Source organism: Pholis gunnellus (assembly GCF_910591455.1).
Source record: "Pholis gunnellus genome assembly, chromosome: 9".
Taxonomy (NCBI): Eukaryota; Metazoa; Chordata; class Actinopteri; order Perciformes; family Pholidae; genus Pholis; species Pholis gunnellus.
Window position 1 is genome coordinate 10,435,859 of NC_136535.1, and position 16,612 is coordinate 10,452,470.

Consider the following 16,612-nt stretch of genomic DNA (forward strand, 5'->3'; position numbering starts at 1 on the left):
CAAGCTGTGGAAAAATGTCTTCAGTTCGTGTTTATGCTTATTTAAGGGGGTTTTAATGGTTAATTTGACCTCTGACCCTCTGGAAAACAGCTGCTGGGTACCTTGACCAGAACCCTTTTTAACTATTCATTTACATTTAAAAATGCAGACTTGATTACTTTATAAAAGGACATTTTTATTAATGACTTACACTAACATTTGCCTACTTGAGATTTAATACACTTTATCAATGACGAACTAACTTTAGCTGGTGGCATGTTAGAATGTGAGAAATCTGTGACGCGTATTTAGTAACTTTATCAAAATGTACAATAAGAATTACGCATCTAGAATGATAGCTTATTAGAAAGTAAGATACTTTTCATAACCTGTTTTCTTAATTACAAATATATGATCGATAAAGCATTATCAAATTATTTATTTTCATATTTTATCGTTTTAAAAAAATCTATAGAACCTTTATAAGGGGTGACTTAGTGGCTTATAAGTAAGTGGAACCAAAATATTCAACAAAAATATATATTTTTAGAGACATTCATCAAAGGAAAATGATATTAAAAGGAGCAATGTGTCAAAGGTTTGTCTGGAAATATTTGTTTCACACCGACTTTGAACAGTAACAAACTCACTCATAAATACATGGAAAATAAGAGATTGAAATCACATGTATGAAATATTAAGCCAAGATAATAAAACCTAACAAACTCACTGACCTACATTTTGAGGCGAATAATTTGCTCGATTTCAATATTTGATCTGCTTGATTGTAGCTTTACATTCATGCTTATTGATAACAGGGATAACTTTTAATACCTTTTTAAAAATGTATTAGGATTAGGTAAATGTATTTTGATATGTAATTTGATAGTTAAATACTTCAATTAACATTTAACTTGACTTTTTAATATGAACATATGCTGCTGGAAAATATTAAATATAGTTTCTTCAAATTACTTTATAATCTTTTCCCCTTTTAGGACATACAGTAAGAATACATATAGCTCCATAAGTAATACAGTTATTCCATGTTGTCAGTGATTGAAGGACCACCAACTTCAGCTCTCTTTTCTCATCTCTTTTCCTTAAACATGACTTTTCTGTTGCTAATTTAACAGTAATAGTAAGAAACTCATTATTACAAAAATATCACAAAATCACTATTGAATTAACTGTCAGCAGTTAAATAACACTGGCCTGATGTTTTTAATGCTCATGTTTCACATCAAGAATTATTCAGTTGAACATTTGTTTTCTTCTACCAAATAACCCAAAAGCATCCAATTCCCACTATAAATTCCCACATTCAAGTTGCCAATATGATTCCTTTTTAATATACTTATATATAAATACATACATTTGTATAAGTCATTCTTGATTTTGGCTTCAGCACAAACAAGCAAGCTGGCGGAGGCACAGAGACAACGCGCAGGTAGAAGAAACAACCCATGAGGTTGAGACAAAGTCCGAAGTAATCTAGACTAGAGGATCAAAACAACCCGAGCAAGTGAGAAAACATTACAACAGTTTGCAGGATGTGAACAGCAGCCCTTAATGTCTCAGTCACCTTCTGTTCACAGCTGCTTCTGATGTAGCCATGAACGTGAGGAGGAGGAAAGGGGAGGAAAGGCAGCCCTCATGCTCAACAAAACAACAACAAATTACAACTGTACCTGTGGTATCCATGAATAAATTACAGACTGGGTTGCAGTGTTACAAGGAAAGCAAAATATTGAATGTTGGATTACATATGTTGCCAGTATTCAACATGAAAACACATGATTGTAACGCCTTTAGACGTCTTGCAAAGGAGAATACATACTCTCTTTGTAGGAAAGTACAGAATTTGATCGTAATAAAACTGTTACATTGAGATTTTGAAGGGAAAATAAACTAGATTACATTCATTTAATTGAGTAATTTAGTGGTAAACAAGAGAAAATCAGCAATCTTGCAATGCAATTTTGAAAAATAATCCCAACATTGCAAAGATCAACACCGACATGTTGTTGCTGCACCGGGAATAAAGTTTCTGTGGCCAGTTTTACATCATCGTACGCAGGTGAAGCTCTGCACATCACTACACAGCCAAGCTGTAAGGTACAACACTGCTCAGTACTCCCACAGGCACGACTCATACATACACTTTTTTCTTAATCTTAAATGTTTGGTTTCAGACATTTGTCATGCTAGCCCAGTTACACACAGTTCTTTCCCCCACAACACAAGCTTTGAGTTAATATGTTATTTGTTTTATAGAGAGCAAACATTAGAGGAGCAGTTTCCTTGCAGGGTGACTTGTTTTCAATAGTCAGCCGACTGTAGTTAAGAAATATAAGGCCTTAAATCCACTGCCATGCTGACCTCCACAGGTTATTCAGTCTAGCAGATCGAAGATGATTGTACTCAGTCCACATGATTACAGTTTATAAGATGAGTAGCATCGGCAGACAGTGACAAAGATGAAGACGTTAATAAAAACTTGAAACACTTTGGAAAAAGAAAAAAGAACATAAAAGGCGTGACTGCTGCTGAATTCATCTCAGAAGCTACAGTGGCATTGAATGCAGCAGTAGAGTAAGAGTTTAAGGCAATACTGGTAAGCACCACACCACCACATCAAAAGGGATACTTTTGGGGGAAGAGTTCCCCCGAAGTCAACGCTTCAGAACAGGAGGGCGGAGGAGGTCTTTCACTTGTCCTGCATTTTTTCCAGAATCGGCACAATCATGTCAAATTTAGGCCTCTTTGCCGGGTCCTCGTTCATGCATATCTTCATGAGCTTGCAAATGTGGGGCGAAATGCCGGGGGGGATGGTGGGCCTGAGACCCTCCAAGGCAACCTGTGGGCCAAAACAGACAGAGGGTTGGTGCTGTAGGAGAGATATATCTTGAATGCAATACAGCTATGAGTTGTAGTTTATTTGGCCTGCAAGCATTTGTAACTCAGCTGCTGAATCTACTGAACGAAAGGTAACTCTGCTAACCTTCATGCCAATTTCCATGTTGGAGAGGTCAGCGTACGGCACTTCTCTGGTCACCAGCTCCCACAGCAGGATAGCAAAGCTCCACATGTCTGCTGACCGGCGGTTGATCTCTTCTGGCTTCTTCTGCAGGGCTGGAAATCACAAAGAGCAACGAACGAAGGTTACGCAAAGCAAACAGAGGAAATGCCTCCTTCCATTCAAGCACAGCTGAGCACACGTTTGTGACTACTAGGGTTGAAATGCAGAATTTCTACATGAATGTGAATCATTACTTAAATACATGCAACACCACTGGATGAACAGCTTGATTTTGTACTCGTGTTTCAATGCTAACATTATCTGAACATCGAAAGCATTCAATTATGCAGTTATTTTTGCAAGCGGTCAAATATCCATCCATTTATTGACGACCACAAGCCACACACACATTTGTGCTGCGTCTCTACTGTTAACACTGCGCACAAGTAATCATCTATTCTCTATGGCTGGTCAGGAGGTGATCTAAGAAGTGCTCGATAACCTCATCGCCCACATTTAGTTAAGTATGTGTGTAAATGTGAGGTTGATGCCCCCAAAGGCACGGAAAAACCGTCTCTAGCCACAGAGCAGTGGCTTAGCGGCCATGATTCACTTAACTGTGTGTGTACTGGTAGTTGCACACCATCCAAAGCAATACAAGTGAGCAAACTGTTTCCCCCACTGTGTCTCACTTGAGGCCCCTACCCGCTGGGGGCCGGTTAGGTGTAGCGAGTGAGGAGTAAGCAGTCAATCATTTCAGTTTTAAAACGGGCAACAAAAGCTGTTTTGAGAAAGTGTGCATCATTGTAAACATGAGAGGTCCTTGACGATGCAGCCGTAAGAGCACCCAAAATATTGTGCAATTGGTGCAACAGGATGTGAGGTTAGCCGCGGTGGACTGACACAAAGACGCACACTCACACTCACTCACACCACAAATCTCATTATCTCCTGGCGGAGATAAACAATTACAGATGGCAGGCACGAGAAATGAAAAATTCTGATCAAAAAGCACAAATCACAGTGAAAGAGGAGAAGTGGTTTACATTAATAAATGTACTAGGGCTTTCTTTCACAATATAAATCAACAAGGAAGTGAAAATATTCTGTTTTGTATTAAAACATTTTTAGCTGGCATACACAAGTATGTTTTAAATCTTAAATCCATGATGAAAATTCTTTTTTTTAATCCCATAATACACCCAAACCCATCGACTATAAAAGATAAATACCATTATATTGCCCCAGCAGTATCAGTGACTCGGAGACCTCGGTGCTTCTGTATCCAAATTAAATCTCAAGCTCCTTTTCCTGAAGCAATTTCTATCCATCTGTTCCAGTCAGTGATACAATAAAAAAAAAAGCCATTTTTCTCCATAAATCATGATGGACACCTACTTAAGTTGGAATATATAATATATTCAAGATTAACTTAATTACTTAAAGATGTATTACTTAAACGTGAAAGGCTGGAGTTTATCTGTGTTACTTTACTTATTAAAGACTCATCGCTCTATCCATCGGTTATCTTACAGGGTTTAAATGTTACAAGAAGACATCCGAGCTGAAGATAAGTCCTAAGGGAATTCTTCACCTGAGCCAAATGTGTACATTTATGCCGTATCAATAGCAACACTCTCTGTGCTTCTATGGTAACAAGCGTCCTGTATCTCATGCAGTCACTGACATCACGCCCCATCCGCTGCTCTGTAAACGTAAAACCTTGTTCTGTGGTTTGCCATTACCACTGCTGCAGATGTTCCCTGGTTATTTTTGTTAATCGGTTTATGTTCACCGTATCTCAAGGGGACATCAGCTGTAGATCACCATTTAGTTCTGAGACAGTCTGGAGTTCCCTGCGTCCATCACTCACACTGGAGCTTGTGTCACTCTGGATCTGTGCTGTATGAGTGATGCTTACCCTCGGGTGCTACCCATGCAGGCGAGTACATCCTGCCAGGACACTGGAAGGAGAACTTGACATCTGCCATGCTGATCCTGGCTGTCATGTCTTCATCGATCTGCGGAGACAAGCAATCACTGAGATGTCACTTTTAAATGAAACAGAAAACACTTTCTTCTTCTTCTGCAGTTTTCTGTGACCCGATGGGTCAGCTCTGTTAAATCCTCAACTTCTTCTTACCATAACACTCTTGCTGTTGAGATAGTGGCGAGGGATCATGGGTTCAAGTGTGTGTAAGAAGGCCATTCCACAAGCAATGTCCAGCGCAAACTTCACCGCCTGTGTCTGGTCCACCACGAAGTCTAACAGTAGGGTGAGAGACGAATCATGAAACAGGTTTCAGCCACACTTACTTTCACCACATAACAGGACGACAGTGAAACTGCTACTGTACAAAAAGTGATGGCAACATAATGACAAAGTGCAATAAATCACAAATCCCTGCCAAACACTCAAAATGGTGACAGGTACAGACTTTGTGGAGTGGAGTAGTGGTACTCACTGGTGCCTTCATGCAGCACGTTGTAGAGGGAGCCATAAGGCATCCAGTGTGTGATGATGATGGGGTGAGGGGCGGGAGGAGACTGACATGCTCCCAACATGGGTAGGACATTCGGGTGGGAGAATATCCTGGGATAGAGCCCAAGAGGGAGGCACAGGGAGGGGGGAGAGACAGACAGACAGAGGATTTGACATAAACAGACGGCTTGTGTGAGATGCAATACCCCCAAAAACAAATCATAAGTAAAAGTTTGGTTCAACACAATGCAAACAGACAAATGAGTGACTGACCACAGCACATAGAGACTGTAGAACAGTCAGGATTAAATAATAACCTGAGTTTGGGACATTCCTCATTGAAATCTCTGCTTTTCCTTGTGGTCCAGTCACGAACTTTTAGCACCTTAACAACAATCTCATTTCCTTGCCAGCGCCCTTGCCACAGCTACGGACAAGAACCAGAAATAGAAAAAAGGTGAAATGAACGACATGTAACTCTGCATGACCATTCAGTAACAAAAGGAACAAAAGGAATAAGAGCAGAAGTACCTCTCCGGACTGGTTCTCATTTATTTTAGCCAGGAGAGAGAGCTGTTTGTAGTCAACGCCTGCATGTTTGTTCAAAGTGCCGTTGCCTATAAACACAAGATGGAGTTCAGACAAAAGCCCGGTTATTCATGTGAAACTTCAAACATTCAAATTCCTTGCCTGGCCAGCGAGGGAACATCATCTCTTTTCTTGCAGCATGATGAGCGAACCAACTGATGGAAACTGCTCATAAACTGGTGTGTGTGTGTGTGTGTGTGTGTGTGTGTGTGGGACTCACGGGGTCGAGTTCTGGTGGTGCCTTTCCAGAACGTGTCCTTGAAGGGAATTTTAGCCAAGTTCTGTCCCATTTTCTCAGCCTTTTCTGCGTGGTGGAGGGATAGTTTGCAATGAGAACATTGAAAACAAAGACCTCCCAAAAATGCATTTGAACCTGTTGGAATGAGGCAAGGGGTAACGGGGGAGTCGGGATACCTCTGAGGAGTTCACGCAGGTGAGGTTTGGCTTTGTCCAGGGGAGTTTCCCCATATTTGTTACAGATGCTCACCTGAGCCCCATTAGTCACAAGGTCCTGAGTGAAAAGGACAGATTGATGTCAGCGCTACTTTAATAGTTCATTGTGATGGGAATTACACAGAAAAAAAAGAGAAGTCTCAGCTTCAGCACCACCAGGGGGAGCACTAACCTCGGCCACGAGGTCCTGGCCCCAGAAGCAGGCGTAATGCAGTGGTGTGTTCCCGTGTTCATTAGCTGCATTAGTGTCTGCTTTGCACTGGATGAGCTGAAAGAGAAGCAGAAACAAAGGATTACATAAAAAAATAAACAGATGGGTGAGATCTTGTTTGGGCTGTATACAGGGATGAGTGCTAATGCTGCCGATAAACATCGTCTTGCCCGTGGACACATACCAGAGGTATTGAGACATGCCTGACATTAAACTCAATAGCTGCATGACAGCAACTCTAAATCAGACACCCTGGAGCAGAGGCCTCACATTATGGCATATGATACACTTACAAAGATATCTTCATACTTTTTAAATGAATGTCTTTAAACAAATACAATAATCAGGCAGTTCACTTGCATTTTATTTAACCAACTAGATCTGCTGTATTTCAAACCCTGCTATAATAATTGTGCAGCCTCATGGCGCTCCAAACACCACGGTGCATGAGGCACCTCCAATAGCAAACTAGTGGATAACAAAGCCTTTAAACAGGACACACAGAATACTCGTGTGGTGCATCTTACAAGGAATCGTGCAGGTGATTCTTCTCATGCTGCACAGGACACTTTAGCAGACACAGACTGGCCTGTGAATGGATCCCTGCATTGCAATTAATGTTTTGGCGAATAAAAATAAGCCACAAAATGTCCATCAGCCATAGATTCAACATGCAGTGGATGTATTTGTCCTAAATGTCCTGAGATATATTTGAAAAATGAGCAAGTGGGCAAACTGACTGTCCCTGAATAGAAAAAGGATTAATAAACATATTTCATCATCATAAATAGCTTGTTAAGTAGGTTTTATAGTCACACTTGCAGCTTTTGAAACTTCCCCTCAACACTGACGCATTGCTAAGCCTCCCTCAGCCCCCCTTCAGTTAAAAAACGCTTATGATGGAACTGCAAGACCAGACAAGACCTTTGTATCTATCACTGCTGATGACAACATTTTAGATTTCATAATATCCTGTGTTTATGAAGCCAATTTGAAGACGTAGATCATCTGTCTTTTACGGTGGAGGATGAGCAAAGGAACCAGGAAGTGACCTTTTCCAGCATCACGTTGTTTCTGCCCCAGTGTTTACATGAACCCTACCTTTCCCACGATGTCGCGGTGACCGTGGCTGGAGGCCAGGTGCAGAGGCGTGTCGTCCCCCCGGTTCATGACGTTAATGCGAGCCCCTCTCATGATGAGCATGTCCACCACGCTGGAGCGGCCCTCCCTGCATGCCCAGTGGAGAGGGCTGAAGCCGTGGTCGTCTCTGCGGGGAGAGAGGATAATTCATATTCAGCACAGGTTTGGTCCAAAACCTTCAGCAAAGCAAGAATGTAGCAACGTTTCCTGCCTGTCTTGCAGTTATTCTTTGTATCATTTGAGTGTGAGAGAGAGTGAGAGAGTGAGTGAGTGAGTGAGTGAGTGAGTGAGTGAGTGAGTGAGTGAGTGAGTGAGTGAGTGAGTGAGTGAGTGAGTGAGTGAGTGAGTGAGAGAGAGAGAGAGAGAAAAATGCAAACCACAATAAGTTTTCTGCTGCAAACAACTCTGTGGTGTAACTGGCACATGGCCAAGTGTAACAAACTGGAACTGTATTTTCGGAGCGTGTTTTGCTTTGACAATAAAAATATCACTTCTCAAAAAAGGACAAGTGTGCATTCCAGAGAGAAAACTGGGTAATCAACAAGAAAATGATCACTTTAATAAGCTGTTTTGCATTGCATACAGACTCTGAGTACTACTCATTTAAAAAAAAAAAACAAGAAAGACATTATTTGTTTCTATTAAACTGGCAACTAACAGTCCTGCAATAAATCCTCCCTTCATTGAGTCTCTTATATGGGTAGACTAAATAATAGTTGTTTTAGGCTATTCAGTATTGTGACGCTCAGCTTTGAGAGTACATAATGAAGAGTTTGTTCATTTGTACTTTAGTCCTCTTCAGAAGAAGAAGAAGGAAGTTGATGCAACTCAGACTCAGACAAAAGCTTCGAGACCTCGGGTCTCATCATTCCTCTTCATCTCAGTGACACCGGCAGCGACACGTGTTAGGACAGTGGCCTCGATGACATGACAGAGTGACTGATGGCGCAGCTCCTCGGAGACAACGAGATAAAGACTGAGAGATCCAGACACAGTAAGAGCTGAGTGACAGAGAGTCAATCAGGAAAAACAACAATAGGCCGAGCATTTGCTGCAGTCCTTATAAGGCCCAGAGAGACTTCCTTCAGCTGTCATTCATCATTTCCCTCCCCTCTCCACCGGGCTGTGGCCACCACCTCCTCTTCATCTCAAACTCATTTTCCTCCCTCATCAGAGTCTCACGACTCCCCCGTCCTCTCGTCCTCTCCCTCCCACTGATACAGCTGCACTGATGACACATTCCACTTCACATACGCTCTCCTTTTCGCATCAGGGCTTGTGCCAGGACACAGCACAGTCCTCCGGATAATAAAGTTATGCACTTGCTCGAGAAATTATGAGTAGGCAGACAGCAGAATAATGTGAGGCCAGAACTGAGGGAGTATTATGAATCTGCAGGAATCTGAACCCTCTGTGCCCCCCCCCACACACACACATCAATTCGCTGGCTTGTATTCACACATCCTGCAGAGCTCTGTTCAAAACAGCATCAAGAGCCCCACAGAGACCCTCAGTCCCAAAACACACATCCATCTGTGCATCTGGGTGACCCGCCGCAGTCACACCAGATCTGCTCTGCGTGCAATTTCCTCTCAGACTAAAAGGCCAAATCCTAAAAAACTAATTAGACTAAGTTTATGAGAGAAAAGCTCCCCACAGACCCACTTCACTGATTTGAAAAGTTGTCTGTGTTAAGCTCGAGTCTGTTCAGGGAAGGAGGTAGAGTTGTGAAGTTAGCGGCTCTGTTCTTTAGACGCCAGACTGCAACCAACTGGCTTATTTATCTAGATCTTACATTCACAATTTGCAAATAACCAGAGCTGAAACGGTTAGTCGATCTACAGAAAAACAATCTGCTACTATTTTGATAGTTTAAATCTTTTATCAAACAGAAACTAATTCTCTGGTTTCCGCTCTTACAATGTGACGATTTGTTTTATATCATTTTTAACTGACTAGCTTACATACTGGGACTAGTTTTGGCTTGTTGGTTGGACCAAAAAAAAACAAACCCATTTGAAGATGTCATCTTGGAATTTGGGGAATTCATTCATTCACAATCCGACATTTGGATGTGCGGTTGAAGAGAAAGTCAAAGGAGAGGCAGACAAACAAACATTACGTTTTAGTTAGAAAATATGGACCAAAAGAACATCACTCTCCTTCTCTCATTGGTTCTGTTTGTGTATTCCTATCTTGAGATATTGTGTAACCTTTTTTTAATTTTATGTTTGTCGCTAATGTCCAAAATAGCCTTTAGTGTAATCGTTTTTTAACATATCATTCATCACCCATTGGAAATAAACTAAAGATCATTTATTATAAACAATCCACATGTAACTGAAAATGTACTTACACATCAAGTGAGACTCATGCCTCAGCTTTCTGTGTGCGCGTTTCTATTCGGGGCCCTTTTTATAGGATAGATTTTCCCCTTAAGCTAGCTTCATCCCCATAACCCAACGGCACTTGAGTGCCAGGGTTTTCTCCGGCTCGCCCCCCTCCACACTGGCTGCGGTAATTTATTTCAGGCACTTCCACCTGCCAACAGTGCTCAGTTTGGCAGACGGAAAAGCCAGAGGAAGAGCCCTTGTCTGCACCCGACATCCCCACCAGGTCCTTTAAAAAGCCTCGGGACCAACTTCACGGAAACACCGAACAAATGAAAAGAACAACAATGTGTCTACAGAGAGAACAACTTCTGTAGGATTTATATCCTTTATTCTGTCGCCTCGCGGAAAGTCAAAGAAATATGTTATGCTCTATGAGATACTGTTGAACATACAGTGCATGAGAACAGCAGAACTGATGGGTGTGTTTTGTCCACCTCAGCCTGCTGGTGTTGCATCTCTGCTCTCCTGTAGCGTAGCCGGAGATCATTTGTGAAGGGAAAACCCTCCACGCTGTAAAACTGCATTACAACCTGGAGTAGACTGTTCTACAACTCCAACAGAGCGATACGTCTTCTCTGTAGCAGATCGCTGGAGAGATCAGCGGTCAATATCGGCAGATACCCGATATGAAAAGGCAGATCAGGGCCCAAAAAATAAAGCTTAATCAGGACATCCCCACACAATGCATTTGGGGTCAATACAATTAATCTCAGATTAAGAAAACAACAGCTGCAGAGTAGAGATGTCCCATAAAACCCATGATGAATAGGCACTGATCCTAACTTGGTTTAATGAGTATTGTTAAATTCAATTGGGAACGCATACCTGACAATCTGTGCTGCCTCATTCACATAAACTGCTACTCCTGATTCTCCTGAGAGCATTTCTACCTGCTGCAACAAGCCTCTCGATCACCGTCTGTTTGCAACAGTACACAGCGCCGCTCCCACCAAAGAGCTTATATATATATATATATAAAATCAGTTTTCACAGTAAATCTAGCTCCTTCCCCAAACAAGGAGCCTCAATCTTAACAACACGGTAAACAGCTCCTTTAAAAGACATGCTGTCCTACTGTTCACAACAGTCATGAGTGTAAAGGGGAATGTTCTGCGAGAACTGTTATCCACACATGCACAGGACTTCTTTTGGATGCACATTTATACAGATAACCATCAAAGCCACGATTACACACTCAAAGGCCAAAGAAATCACAAGAGCATTGAGCTCAGTCGTCTCTGGCCAAACAACACAAACGGGCCTCATAAGCCTTGCGTTTGTAATGGACACCGTTTCAATGCAACTAGGGCTGCAGCAAACAATCCATTGACATGCCAACTATTTTATCAATAATCATTTGTTCTACAAAACGCTAAGAATAGCGTCAGGATTTCCTAAAGGCCAACATGATGTTTGTTTTGATGAATTTGCACTATTGTCGGACTAACAGTCTAAAACCCAAAGATACTTTATTCAATGTGTTATCAAGTGAGTCTTGTACATTTAAGATGCTGGAACACACATTTTAAACTATTAATCACTTACATTGAAATAGATACATTTGCAGCCAATTGACTAATTTAGAGGGGAAACGATAAATCAATAGAAAATTCGCCAGCAGCTATTTTGATAATTTATCATTTATTTGATAATTTCTTTAGCTCAATAAATGAGTCCTTTTTACAATGAAAAACGCTAAACGCTCTCTAAATCTAAACTTTAAAATGTGAGCATTCGCTGCTGTTCTTTGAGATATGTGAGGATAAACAGAATAGTTTTGGGTTTTGACTTGATGTTCGGACTGAACGAGGAATCTCAAGACATCACGTTGGACTATGGGGACATTTTTCTCTATTATCTGATTATTCAAGACAATAATAACAGTTACAGCCTCGTCGATTAATTGTCTCAGCTCCACATGTTCATTTTCAACACAGAACTATGACCTGTACAAACATTCTGCACCAAACAGAGAAGCCGTGTAAAACGGAGATAATAACTGGAGGCGGATTTGCTTTAAACTTTGTAATTAACTCTTGTAAACTTGGCGGAAACGTTGAAGGGAAATGATTGGAGCTATCTAATACCACTGGGAGACCAACACAGGAAACAGAAGTGGAGGAGGAGATGGTGATGGGCTCTGCTATGGCTTACTGTGCATTTCCCTTTTGAAAAATTCACGATAACCCCCCCCCCCCCTCCCTCAATACATGCACACACAAAGATCCTCTGTCTCGTCACACATAACTCCTCCAGTCCTGCCCCGCTACAATACCCTCCTCCCCTCTCTCTCGGTGTTGGTAGGTGGTAGACGGCTCCCTCGAGGCCTGGGTGTTATTCCTTGTAAGGAGATTCAGCATTCCACTACGACTCTCTGCGAGTTACATCAGTGTAAACACGCGACCGTCCAGGAACACGGCAAGCGTTACAGTGAGGATCCGTTAGGATGAGCTTTAGTGGGATAACGGAAATATAAGGAGGGGAAGAACTGCAAGTTCTGCAGGGAAACGAAAAAGAGAGGAATAACTGTTTTTCTCCCGCTGGGAGAGATATATCAACCGGAAAGAGCGAACTCGACATGCAATCAGCTAATGGACGAGTCACATGTTGGGAATGCATCATGTATCCACACGGGCTCGATGCAGTCATACCGTCTTACAACAATGGGGAAACCCGAGTAAAGTGAAAAATAGACACGGAACAAATCTCTCTGGATTTCTGCTCAAATAGTGAAGCTTAAAAAGGGGAAAACGAACGCCGCAACATAAAAAGACTATTTGGCATCTTACACGTGCTGACTTACTTGTTTTCTTAATTAATTAACGTCTTGCATATCATTATACTTTAAAAACTATTCTTGTATATTCAAATATTGTAATAAAGGTATGAATCCCTGTTTTATCTTCTGGGTGTTATCAGTCACTTCTCTTTAACACAAAAATGTAACGTTTGTTTTGTTAAACTTTGCAGTAATCAAAGAAATGAAACGACGTCTTTCTTTGAAGCCTCGGGTACTTGACACCATGTCCTTTAAAAAGTAATTTATATGAAATTCAGCATAAAAACAGCTCAACGTTCATACCATGGAACAGTAAAAAGGACCTAAAAGAGAGAAGCGCCAAGGTAAACAGTCATAATAATTATAAGGATTGACTCAGCCTCTCTTTGTTTGCTCTAAAAACAAATACCGGTAGTCTAAATCTAGGACAGAGGAGTGAAAAAGGGAAGCAAGCTCCGCCAAGTATTTCTTTACAGAGTCAGCTGAGGATACAGAAGCCACTCAGGTCTGACCGATCTGTAACTATCACACAGATATTTTGTATAATAAACATGTCCAGTCCTACAGAAGCCTGCAGTATTATTCTCAGTCCATTCTTTCTCGTAATTTCCACGAGGCCTAAATTCAATTGCAGCAACTGAAAGCGTGACTAACTGTAACGATCGCAGCAGGTTTCCTGTCCAACGTTACTCTTTTGAATTACTCCGCTGGCATTCTGGACATAAACATGTGCCCACACGGAAATGGGTTCAATCACAGGCCACGATCTCTGGAGACTGGAGAGGCGGGCTCTCCGCCTGCACAGGCAATCGGGTTTGAGAAAGACACGTTTAAAGTGAGCGATGAAACTACAGTGTACCTCCTAATTAACCGAGATTCTGATTTACTGTATTTAGCATCACAAATGTACACTGTGGCAAGTCTCATGCATATAAGTCATTGTTTAGATAAGTTGTTTAAAAGAAAGGAAAAGTTTGGCCATGGTTATTGTGACAGCATTGTTGAATAACGGCATCACAAAGTGACATTTTTTTAAAAAGTAAAAGCAAAAAGAAAACTTTGGCTCACCCTTGATTGAGGTCATTCTCCGTGTTGTCCAACCATAAGCGAACTGCCACCGCATTGCCTTCGCGGCACTGCGTGAAGATGTCGTCCATCGTTGGCTCGTGGACTCTGCTTCTCTTAAGGTTCGCCCGTCAGAGTAGAGGCAGAACGGAAGTGGGACAGACGAGAGAGGCGACCCGAGGGGTTCAGCATCAGTCCCTCATCTGGGATTACGAGGGACGCCTTCAGAGAAGCTGAGCAGCACTCCAGCAGCCCTGACGAAAAGGGGGACACGAGAAGGGAAGCTGCTCTGTTAACGCATTATTCAATCTGTTTGATCTCTATCTCAGCTGATAAACCCTCTCTGTTATGACTCTGTGGTGCAAACCTGAAGAGAAGAAAGCCAAGCAGCCCAGTGTTGAGTAATCGTACTCGCCCATAGTACTGCGTGACTCACAACACTTGGTTGTGACTAGCACCCTGTACACCAGCGTAGACACATATCTCCGTCCAGAGTCACACTAAATGATGTACTGTTATATTTGAATTAACACGTACATGAATATTTGAGTCATCAGTTAGCCAAGTTTATTCATTGAGAGAACGTGAATCTGCAACTATTTTGAAAATGGATCAGTTGTTTAAGACATAGATAATAATACAAAAGTCAAACATTACCTGGTTCTCATTTCTCAACTTTGAGGATTTACTGCTTTTCTCTCTCTTGTGTCAAACTTAGCTGAATTATTTTGGGGAGTTTGGGGCCATTGGTCAGACAAAAACAAGCAATTTCAAGATGTCAGCTTGAGTTGTCTTGAGGAAATGTGTCATTCAAAAAATTATAATAAGAAACAAAAATGTCTGTTTCACACAGCCTGGACTATGATGAAAGTAATTGTTTGTCTACATGTTTGTTTGTTTACAATTGAAAGACTTAACTGAAGATAACAGAGCACTGAGATCTCAATTTTTGTACTGTTATTCACAATCACTATGAATGAAGAAACACATTTTAATCTTGATGTTAGATTAAGCCAAGCACTCAAACTTAAACAACATCTATGGTAGATGACCACACTACAGGGTAACTCATGCCTTTAACCACACTGAGGTTGACTCAGTGTGATTTCTTCATGTAGTGAACATAAACACAGCTACACTCTGGTGTCACAGTAGTGAGTTCACCGTGAACAACCCACTATCTTCACAGCAGTGCGACTAGCTGAGCCTAGTGAACAGAGAAGAACAGCTCGTTTAAGTTAGCTGGCTCTTCCTCCAGCTCCACCACCGTGTGCTTTCACTGCACTTGATCAAACTAACGGGGAGTACATTAGCTCCCCGCATTAGCTAGCATCCTCTGGTTGTTAAAACGAGACATGGCTAACAAGCTAACTGTCCTAAAGCCTAAAGCCGCGTACCTTTTTCCCTCGTTTGACGCTTCACTGAGATGCACAATAAACAGTAAACGTTGGTGGTTCAAACAGCCCAGCCCGATATTAAACGTGCCTCCAAGGCGATAAACTTACCGGGTACAAAACGCCTGTTGCTGAGTAATTCGGTTAGAAGTTATTAGCGACGTTATGTTGTCTCCAGCAGAGTGAATAATGCTGTGGGACGTCCACACCCTCACCGCCGTACGGACGTACGTGGTAACGTTCAGATGAGGAAGACGGCGCACCGCCCCCTACAGGCGGCGGGGAGCACTGCATGTCGTCTAAATATCCACAGCCTCAGGTCATGGTTATTTTTAAACGAATCTGCAGAGTAACGACAGGTATCAGGTAATGTAGGGGAGTAAAATGAACACTATATCCCTCTGAGTTGTAGCGGAGTAGAAGTATGTATAGTACAAGATGGAAATACTCAAGTAAAGTCCAGTAAAGTAACTCAATATTTGTGTAAATGTGCTTGTTTGCTTTGCACCAGTGGTTATGTGCATGTTCAGAGAGAAAATGTCCCCAAAAACAAAATATAATTTATATTATGGTATTATGTCCAATGGTATGATGCTTGTTATTTTGAGTTGTAAAGTGAATATGTACAAACACAAAATTGTCTCCCTGCAGATTGGACATCAGTTTCTAGTTTTAGGTTTATTTGTAATTTAGACTATATTAAAACAGACACAGCTGAAATAAAACATTATTTCCTCAATACCAAGGTTTAAAAACTGGCAAGTTGTTGTTTAAAACAAAAACATTGTGCATAATCTTCATAGTGTGAATTATTGCACATTTGAAGTTGCTCTTTAAGTCAATATTGTTGCACAGTTCGACCTCTTCTTTAACACTGTACGGCTCTTTTGCTTTAAAACATACACTTTACATATTCTTATGGTACATTTCTATTTCATATTTACAAAACTTTACTTTTGCACTACTTGTTTTTTTCTTTTCTCTATTATTATGACCGTTATGCACTAAATGACTAATACAAAGTCCTTGTATGTGTAAACCTACATGTCAACAAACCTGTCAGTAACAGATCCACGCATGTTTAAGTAAAATGCATATCGTACAGT

General features: G+C 41.4%; 1 protein-coding gene across 1 annotated transcript; it reads right to left on the bottom strand.

The window, feature by feature from the left end:
• Positions 1 to 973: 973 nt before the first annotated feature.
• Positions 974 to 15,751, bottom strand: LOC306700571 (scaffold protein ILK). The gene is made up of 13 exons (XM_079165621.1): positions 15,618 to 15,751; positions 14,116 to 14,366; positions 7,837 to 8,002; positions 6,697 to 6,792; positions 6,486 to 6,582; positions 6,292 to 6,375; positions 6,015 to 6,100; positions 5,801 to 5,910; positions 5,467 to 5,594; positions 5,145 to 5,266; positions 4,923 to 5,022; positions 2,984 to 3,114; positions 974 to 2,839 (listed from the first exon to the last, which is right to left on the bottom strand). The coding sequence occupies exons 2-13, from the start codon at positions 14,202 to 14,204 to the stop codon at positions 2,690 to 2,692; spliced, it is 1,359 nt and encodes a 452-aa protein (XP_079021747.1). The 5' UTR covers positions 14,205 to 14,366; positions 15,618 to 15,751; the 3' UTR covers positions 974 to 2,689.
• Positions 15,752 to 16,612: the final 861 nt, after the last annotated feature.

What these genes read in the sequence shown, in the direction of transcription:
- LOC306700571 (XM_079165621.1), bottom strand. Translation starts at nt 14,204, where the DNA reads ATGGACGACATCTTCACGCAGTGCCGCGAAGGCAATGCGGTGGCAGTT. An exon ending in GCCAGGACCTCGTGGCCGAG is followed by an intron (nt 6,583 to 6,696) that starts GTTAGTGCTCCC and finishes CTTTTCACTCAG; the next exon opens with GACCTTGTGACTAATGGGGC. An exon ending in GAGGAATGTCCCAAACTCAG is followed by an intron (nt 5,595 to 5,800) that starts GTTATTATTTAA and finishes GCTCTATCCCAG; the next exon opens with GATATTCTCCCACCCGAATG.